The 10274-nt window shown below is 29.2% G+C and overlaps 1 protein-coding gene across 1 annotated transcript; it reads right to left on the bottom strand.

Annotated features, from left to right (window-relative positions):
* Positions 1-829: 829 nt before the first annotated feature.
* On the bottom strand, positions 830-8866 carry LOC115703755 (putative disease resistance protein RGA3). Its single transcript, XM_030630989.2, has 4 exons — positions 8614-8866; positions 8444-8507; positions 1753-4980; positions 830-1666 (listed from the first exon to the last, which is right to left on the bottom strand). Exon 3 carries the CDS (start codon positions 4970-4972, stop codon positions 1778-1780), a length of 3195 nt encoding a protein of 1064 aa, XP_030486849.2. The 5' UTR covers positions 4973-4980; positions 8444-8507; positions 8614-8866; the 3' UTR covers positions 830-1666; positions 1753-1777.
* Between the last annotated feature and the right edge of the window lie 1408 nt (positions 8867-10274).

Raw genomic sequence — 10274 nt, forward strand, 5'->3', positions numbered from 1 at the left:
CATGATCCGCTTCATAAATTACTTATTTTAACTCGTCAAGCCAATTCCTCACGTTGTTGTCTCCAAGTTGTTTCTCCTCGGCATCATTCAACAGTGCATTAGCCGAAAGCAACACAGTTTTCAACTTTTTGAGCAGCTTCTGATTGAGTTTTTAACTGGTTTCGTAAAGCAACTAAGATAAAAACTCACACACAAAAACTAGTTAAATAAAATAGCTCAAATAAAATACCCATTCAACATGCTCCAACCCACCAAATAATTACACTCATACTATATCTACCTCAAAAATACGCATGCATTATGTTATATAATCGGTTCTATTTTAGTTATAACCGGTTTGAGTTACTTCGTGTTATTTATTTTTATTCATTATATATATGTACACATATATGATATATATATATATATGTATGATTAAAAGGAAAGGCTAAATTGCAAAACAATGAATTGAACAAAGTAATTTTCTATTATCATATATTTTTATATTTATATGTTAGTAGCATCTTTTGTTGTTCATAGTACATTAATTAATTATGTATTTTTTATACAATTTTAGGGTGTGTATATAATATATTTATAAGAACATAAATAATTATGGTCAACCGAATTATTCTACATTATATTTATGTATAGTCCAACTTGGGGAATCATTACCTAACTTTGTTTGGTAAGCCTTATAAATGTTGTATTATATTAAATAATAATAAATAAAACTATATTTGGATAAAACAATGTATTAAATTAATTATTACGACCAAAATTTTTAATACAATGTAAGTTGTATTATTTAATACATAACAAATAGTTCGTATTAGCTTGTATTATAATATTTACAAAGCAGGGTTAACCCCAATCTCCGACCCGAACCCGAGACCCAGTCCTAACAATATTCCTAAGTTATATTGGTCATCAATACCTTGAACCCAGTAGGAGTGTCATCCATATTCCTAAGTTATATTGGTATTAGCACCACCTAAAAGTGATACCTTGTTATTAGTTAGCGATATTTTAGAAAAAAAAAATTATTAAATTATAAGGGACTACATACTTAATTGTACGAATATCGATATTCCTTATTTAGTTAATAAACACCTTTTTTTCTTATTGGAAGAGAAGAAGATCACATGTCCATGACTGATCTCTTCCTGAGTTTATTGAAAATCCTCACTTATGGCGGAGGAATACCGTGGTAACAACAAACAATACAAAAGGAAAATAATGAAATACAAATCTCACACAACATAATTGAAATAAAGATAAACCACACACAAACAAAAAAAAAACAAATCCCACACAACACAACCAAAAGCAAAGGAAAAACACACACAAACCAAAGACACAAAATACAAATAGTACACAACTATTACACTTCATGAACAAGATTATTATTCTAAGCACACTATATATAGGCTTCACACAAACTCAAGACGAAACAGATCACTCGAACATTAGCCTATCAATGTTTGTAAAGACTCTTTATGACAAATGACAGACATCGAGTAGAAGATTTTGCCAATAAAAAATGAAATCAATCTGCTTCCAACTGTCCAACTAACATAAAACTTCAAGAAAGCAGGACAACCCTCTAAAAACTTCAAGAAGGCAAGATCAGCAGCATCAAGAGATAGAAGTTGAAGAAGCTCCTCATTTATTGTAGCTCATTGATCTAATGACATAAAAGAAATTATAAGAATAACATATCACACTTAGCAATTACAAAACATTTAAATTAAAATACAAAAGAAAAGTTACCTGTTGAGTAAAAGAGACTTTGTTACTAATGTATATATATGATAGGTATGTATTGAATCTTGGGCCAATCTTCCCCTATTCTTTCCTTGCACTTGTGGCTTAACAGAGGACAATGTTCTATCCTCAAAGTAGTAAGAGTTTGGGGCAGTCCTCCTTCTGGTAAGCACTCGAGCTTGCTCAAGTAATAAAGATGCAATCGTTGAAGTGAGGTGAGATGGTGAAAACCCTTGCTGTTTAGAGCTGTAAGCTTATCAAAATCACTGATTACCAAATGAGTTAAAGTCGGTGGGAGCAACCATTCTTCTGGAAATGAATCCACCTCTCCTTCATATCCACAAAGTGATAACTCAATCAACAATGGGAGTCTTTGTAGATTCCATTTCACGCGATTCTCCATAAGCATATTGCAACTTGAGATACGTAGACGTTTTAAAGTAAAGGGCAATAATTCCATTTCTGAAAATGACTCCAACCTTGGACAAAAAGATATTTCCAATACTTCAAGGGAGGGATATGCAATGTCCATTTGAGTACTACTTGATGGAAAAATAGTCACCAATTCATAACAACCGTCAATCTCAATCTCTTCCAAAGAAGGAAAATTACCCTCAGGTAGTGCCACATTTATCTTCCCACACTTTATTAAATGAAATTCCTTCAAAGCAGGGAAAATCACACACATTTGATCATCTGTATTGGCAACCGACCAATCCAACGTAGTTATTCCAAGAAGCTCCAAGCTTGTCAAGAATGAAAATGGCTTATTTAGATAAACCCCACGAAATTCCATACAAAAGATATGAAGATATCTTAGCGAAACTAGTTGCTGAAATGATAACAATGACAAGCAACAATTTTTACAGTCTAGATCAACTTCTTCCAAATTAGAGTAGGATGGATGTGTTACCCAATCTGGTAAGTTTGTGCTTCTATAACCTTCGATTTTGAGTTTTTTCAAATTTTCATGTGGTTGGAGTGCGATAAGTACTTCTCTTTCCTTTACCGAATCATCTGCTTCACCATTCCATCTTAAAATAAGCTCAGTCAAATTCTTTTTGTTCTTCAAGTTTCCTTCCAAAACATCACTCGCTTCCTTAACATGTACAAGGCCTGAAATCTGCAAGCTTCCACGTAAATTCTCCAACTTACCCAGCTCTTTGATCCTAGATCCGTCATTTTCACTCAAAACAAAATCACTCAACGTCTGAAGATTTATCATATCACAAATTCTTGGCGGCATCTCTTTTAAAGAAGCGCCTCTCATCATTAAATGGCGCAAATTGATTAACTTTGAAATGTTGGTAGGTAATTGTGTAAGTTTGTGGCACATGTTCAACAACAGCGTTTCCAAATTGTATAACACACAAATTGAAGCAGGCAATTCTTTGATTGGTGTGTCGCTTACATCCAAATACCTGAGATGTTTCAAATTTCCAATCTTATCGGGCAACTCTGTAGTATGAGATTCTGACAAAGAAAGTGCCCTTAAGCATCCTCCATCCTTCAACAACATGATTTCATCTGTTAATCTTGTCTTTGTTGGAGAGAATATCTTTGACAATGGTAAAGCCAAATAGCTACGCAAGTTTGAATAAAAGTCGTTTTCATCGTCAAATTCTGTTGTATTTTCCAAGTCTTTCATGTATGATAGATGGCGAGTCTTGCTACTAGGCTTGTGCAAGACCTTACAACTATCATAAATGAAACAACATTGACTTGACACATACATAGCTAGATCATGCATCAGATCGTGCATTGAAAGAGAAAGATCCCTTGTGTTTCTTTGAAAAAATGATCTTGCTATTAAAGCATTCAAATAGTCTTCTCCAACATCTTCAATTCTTTTTCCTTTTTGAGGTTGCAAAAGACCTTCTGCCATCCATATTAAGATTAGTTTTTCTCTATCATCATCACCAAAATTGTAGTCTTTGGGAAATATTGAAAGATAGGAAAAGCATGGTTTTAAATAAGGAGGCAAAAATCGATAACTCAACCATAAAGATGGAATAATTTCGATGTTGTGAGAATTAGGCAACTCCCACACATCACTATGCAGTACATGTCTCCACTCGTCAGGAGTTGACATAGATCGTAGAAGTCCAGCCATTGATTTAACAGCTAAGGGAAGGCCCTTACACTTCTTAACAATTTGTCTTCCAATTTCTTGCAACTCCAAAAATACAACAGCATCAGTGTCTACATGATCAAAGGCATGCTCTGCAAAAATCTTCCAACATTCATCATCAGTCATGTTCTTAAGCTTGTAATAAGTTTGAACATCTCTCGTCTTCATCTTCAGTGCGACATCTTCGTTACGTGTGGTGACAATAATCTTGCTTCCTTCTACACCAGATTGAAAAGAGCTTTTCAAAAGATCCCACAACTCGTAATTCTCATTCCACACATTATCGTGAACGAAAAGAAATTTCTTCCCGGCCAAAGCATCCTTCAAGTCTTTCTGAATTTGATGTAGCTCGTTCATTTCACATTTTTTTCCAACGATCCTCTCCAAAATAAGTTTTGTTATTTTAAGAACATCAAAATCATCAGATATAGTTACCCATACTTTCAAGTCAAAGTGTTTTTGAACATTGGCATCGTAATACACATTCTGAGCAAGAGTACTTTTACCGATTCCACCCATCCCTACTATGGGAATAACCGAAATCCTTTCGATGACATCATCATGATCACACAACAATAGCTTAAGAATAGCCTGTTTATCATCCTCTCTTCCATAAACTTGATAATCATCTAACAAAGGGGCATGTGGTCTATGTAAAGTTGTTTTGTGGTCAACTTTTTTCAAACCAAGATGTTCTGACTGTTTTAAAAGATCTTCTAGAGTTTTAAGGATATCTTCTATGTTAGATTTCACTTGATTGTGGAAGAGGTTACTCAGTGTGCGTTTGAGGTCATCTTTCTCCACCCTGAATCTCAGAGTTTCAGTATTGATCTTGTCCATCACATGATCTGCTTCATACATTACTTCTTTAAGTGCATCAAGCCAATTCCTTACGTTGTTGTCTCGAAGTTGTTTCTCCTCAGCATCGTTGAGCAGCACATTAGCCGATAGCAACATAGTCTTCAACTCTTTGAGTAGCTTTTGACTGAGTTCATTTCCTCGAAAGAAGTTAATAACCTCTTTGGTAGCAAGCCTATCAAATAGGACATTGGTGAAACTAGAGAGAAGAGCTCCTCCCACCATTAAGTTGGCCATACTTTGTGCTTTTGAGAAAGAGAGATAAGAGAGAGAGGGAAAGGGATCAGAGAGAGAGACAAGTGATATATATGTTTTCTATTTTGTAAGAAAAAGTGATCCATTAATTTAAAGGGAAATTCTACAATGTACTTCTCCGATGCGCCCTTATTTGTTTTGGTATCTAGAAAAAAAATTAATTCGATTTTTATTGTTTTTCTAATTTATGATCGTAGACGTTGTAGTTATTTATGACATCTTTTAAAATTTTGAGAAATTCAAAAAAAAAAAAATTAACACGCTGAAAATAGAGTTTAAAGAGTTTGTTGCACGTGTGTGAAATAAACAGTTTGAACATTTATATTGTAAATTATTTCGAATTTCTCAAAATTTTATAGGATGTCTAATTTCCACCGACATGAAAGATAACTAATCAAGTAATCACTTAATTTAACATTTATATATATATATGTGTGCATATATATTGCAAAATATATTTTAAAACAAATTATACATAGTAGAATAGAAGCAATATTGGATTAAAAAAAATAAAAAACACTCACACAAATTAAATAATTATATAATGTTAAGTGAAAGAAAAAAAAAATAAGAAAAATGAATAAATGGAAGAAAGGAAAATAGAATAAGTAGGAAGAAGAAAAGGAAAAGAAAAGAACAAAAATTTTTAAAAAAAAAATGAAGGAAACAATAAAAAAAATAAGGAAAGAAAAAAGAAATAGGGAGGAAAAACCATAAAAAATGGTTTAAGTAAGCAATATATGAAGACATACATTAAAAAAAATGATTTTGAAATTAAAATATGTGTATATAACTATGATTAAAAATATGGAATAATAATATATATCATTTTGTAAATTTATGAAAAATAAATCCTACCAACATCTACTTTCAAGTAAAAAAAGCCATAAAAATGAATATTATCCTATTTTTAATACCAAATATTCATGCAAAGCAATCTTTATTAAATTAGAATCAATGTCAAGAATTATTTTGGAATTATTTCACAAATACACAAAAATTATAAAAATATAGTTGTACAAAATTTTAAATATTTTTACGATTTTTATGATTTTATTTACAAAAAATATAGACTTTTAATGTATTTTTATGTTGTACTCTTGTTAATTTGTTGTTGATTTTTTGTTATTTTTTGTTGTTTGGATTTTATTTTTATGTAAGTTTTTTGTTGTTTTCGTGTTATTTTTATAAAATACCGTAAAAATATAAAAATAATCTTTAAATGTAAAAATATAAAAAATTTACAAAAAATAATGGATTATGTAATTATCTCAATTATTTTTTCATATTATGAAAATAATATTATTGCGTACAAAATAATATAATATAATTTAAAAGACTAAATTATAATTTAATTTTAATAAAAAATTTCTACATAATTTTAAGAACTATATATATAGTGTTGCTTATCTGTTATTTTAGAACAATGATGTTTTAATGTTGTTGTTACAGAAAAATGACGTGAAAGTAATATTTTTTTAAAAAAAAAAAATGAGTGAAAATCTATTAAAAAAAAAGATAAAAAAAATAATTCATGAAAATGTAAATAAAAAAAAAAAGGTCCTTAAAAAAATAGTAGAGTTTTCATTTTTACGGGTTTAAAGGTATAAGTTTTGAAAAAAAAAAAAAAAAGTTATCTTATAGGAAAATAATAAGAAAAGTTAAGAAATATTTTTTTTAACTTTCTCTTATGTATATATTTTGAAAAAAAAAAATCTGCCAAATTCCTTAAAATTTTTAGTTTAGCACGATCAACCCTCATTATTGAATTTTTAGTAGAAACTCTCCAATATTCAATTCTGTTTTGATCTTCACTATTCTGTCCACTTTGGTCTGTTAAGTACCAAGGTAGACTGCAACAGTGTACAAAAGGTAGACTTCAAGCTTATTGACAACAAAAGAGGCCAAATCGAAGCCAAAAAGCTTTAGCTTCGGCGATAGAAAAATCGAGAAATAGAGAGAGACAGACTTAGGCGATCACTGGGTTTAGATTTCTGGGCTTCGAGATCAGGTTTCTGTGGTCCTTTTGGACCATCAGCGACCATAGACGGCCGTCGTGGCGTGGACATGGTTGAGTTGAGAACAAAAGAGAAGGATGAGAAGAGATATGGTGAGGAAGGAAGAGAAAGAGAGGTTGGGGCTCAGGGTTCTCGGGCTTGGGAGAGCGGATATGAGGTATGACTTGAGAGATGGCGGAGCACCGTGCTTCTGGTCCGATTTCGACGCCGCACCAAGCAAAGAGAAAGAGATCAGGAGAAAGAAGAAAGAAGAAGAAGAAGAAAGAAAAAGAAAAAGAAAAAAAAAAGGATAAAACGATAAAAAATAATTAATATTTAAATCATTTTTTAAATATTTATATAATTAATAGGTGGACAAATGAAAATTTTCCACGTGTATACTTGTTTACACCATGACAGTTAGCCTTGACATTTAACAGACTAAAGTGGACAAAATAGTGACCAAAACAAAACTAGAATTTGATGAGTTCTACCCCAAAAATTAAGTAATGGAGTTAATAGTGATAAACTAAGGTGGTGTTTGGTAATAATTTTTTAATCAGTTTTCTGTTTTTAAAATTAGAAAAGGGAAAATATTTTTCAAAAACATGATCTATAAAACTGTTTTTACTTTTAAATTTCTTAATTGAGAATCAAAATTTCAAAAACAAAAAAAAAAAGTCACTTTCAATATTTTTTAAATAATTTTTTTTAATCAATATTTTGAACTTCGATCAAACCCGGACCCAAATGAGAAAATTATATTGTATACCCACTTTAGTTTATATGTTTTAATTTTTACCTTCATTTCTATATTTTTTAAAATATACCTACTTTAATAGATGTTGTCCCCATTATACCCTTAGATTAATGCAAATTGTGTGTTAGACTTAAGTAAAAGGTGAGGATGTATTGGGCAACTCACTCATAAAAGTGGGTATATTTTAATGAAATATAATTTGAGTGTATTTTTGATTAATGGATAAAAAAAAAAAAAAAAAGTATTTATCAACTTATCTCGACCCAAATCCCCCCACGGCCCTGGCGCTGAACTCGACCTCTGACCTGAACCCAAATTCGACCTCGAACCTAGACCCGACATAAATAAAATAAAAAATAATAATAAAAATGAACTTTACAGAACACACTTTTGTTTTCTGTTTTTAAAATTGAAAAACAAAAGTTATTACAGAACGCATTTTTTTTTAAAAAAAAAAAAAAAATTTACTTTCATTTTGTGATTAAAAAATTAAAAAAAAAACAAAAGTGTTACTAAACAGCACATAAAAATTTAACCGCAAATTACACTTATTTAAAATGATGACTATCAAAGTTAATGAAGAAAAGCATTAAACATTATGATCCGAGTTGTAATGTACATTGATAAACTATATATATACTAAATATATAATTAATAATATTGAACAAGAAATAAAGAACTTGATCAAATAATTACCTTATTAATTTGCTAGTGAAATATCTTTGAACGTATTGATGAAGACTCCAAATGAAGAAGCAAGCTATATGAACACAAAAAATTGCAACATTATTATTATATTATACATACAAAAATTAATTATTCATATATTTAAAAATTAAAAAGAGAAAGATAATATATTGACAAACCAGATTAATCAATTGTATGCAACAACCAAAATCTTTGAACTACAAAACTCAAAGATGACATACATATATATATCATTCTTTATTTTACTGTGTAGTAAATAAATATATATAAACTCCAAAAGAAAAATATACTTGTCTTGCCGTTGTAAAAGAAGAAAAGCATGATTCTTTTTTTCTTTCTTTCTTTTTTTCTGAATGAATCTATTTTCTTTTTCTTTAGTAAAATTAAATCTATATTCTTTTCTTTAGTGAAATTAAGGTATTTTATTTATTTTTTGGGTTTTTTCATTTTTACATTTTAAATCACTGCATTTTCAATTTTCTTTTTTTTTTTGTTTATGTTTTTTTAGATTTTTTTCATTTTTATAAAAGCTCTTTCCATTTTGAAGTTATGTTGTTTCTATTTTGAAGTTATGTTGTTTTTATTTCGATGTTATGTTGTTTCTATTTTGAGGTTATGATGTTTTCATTTTGAGGTTATGTTGTTTTTATTTTTATAAATGAATAAAACGTCAATTATAAAAGTATAAATGAAAAAATTCTTTTTTTTTTTTCATTTTTACGAAAATTCACATACCAACCCACATTGTAACCCAAATCCACACAGCAACTACCGAAATAACTCAAACTGTAAAGAAAAAAAATAAAAATAAATAAATAAATAAAAGGTAAAAAAAAAAATAGTATAGGAAATCCTTTTTTATATATATAGTTTTCATGCACTTTTTAATCCTTTTTATTATTTTATGCATACACAATTTTCTTTAAATATTAAAAAAAAATACTTAACTTATTTTGATAATATTTTAGGGTGTTAATTTTTTTTTACATAAATATACGTACAAAATTATTATATATTTTTAAGAATAGTACAAGTTATAATACAAGATAAATATCATTTTAGATCCTATGTTTTGTAAAGATTATCGATTATTGAACTCTTTATTTTGTTAAATGTAAATTCAAATCTTGTATTTTTGAAAATAATATAAAGTAGTACCCTAAGTTTATTTTTTATTTTTTAAAATAAAACATAATAATAATTCAATATAAATATATGGTAAGATTGGAATAAAATAGTACTTTACAACTTAGGCGACAAATTAATGCTAGAATAAAATAAGTCTAGTATAATAAATTTTATCAACATTACATTTCTATCTCAAAAATTTTAAAATTTATGAGCATTATATTTATACTTTTATAGTACCTCAAAAATTTAACTTAATTTTAAAATTTACTCACTTAATTTAATTTTTAAAATTTACTCTAAAAATATAAGGTGGAAAATTCACTGAATTGTTCATAACTTTACTTTTGAAAAACATCTCTTTTTCTTTTTGAATAATGGCCTCAATCAATGATGATTTGGTCCAAGAATTTGCCTAGAAATGTTTCCTAGCTAATTAAGGAGTCATCAATTAATGTAAGCGACTAAAGAGATTATTCCACAGTTATTTTATTGTAGAGAATAAAGATTATGAGTTGTAAAGTTGTATTGCTAAGTATGCTTTAGATTTTAAAGCTACTGCTATTTGAAAAATTGATTATTTAGGGTGTGTTTGGAATTTTGTGTTGGGTTCGGGATTGGGTGCCAAGGCTGGGGCCAAGTCTGGATTCCATGATTGTGGGTCAAGGTTAATGGTCAGGGTCCGAATGGG

The sequence above is a fragment of the Cannabis sativa genome, chromosome 1, assembly GCF_029168945.1.
Source record: "Cannabis sativa cultivar Pink pepper isolate KNU-18-1 chromosome 1, ASM2916894v1, whole genome shotgun sequence".
In the NCBI taxonomy this organism is placed as follows: domain Eukaryota; kingdom Viridiplantae; phylum Streptophyta; class Magnoliopsida; order Rosales; family Cannabaceae; genus Cannabis; species Cannabis sativa.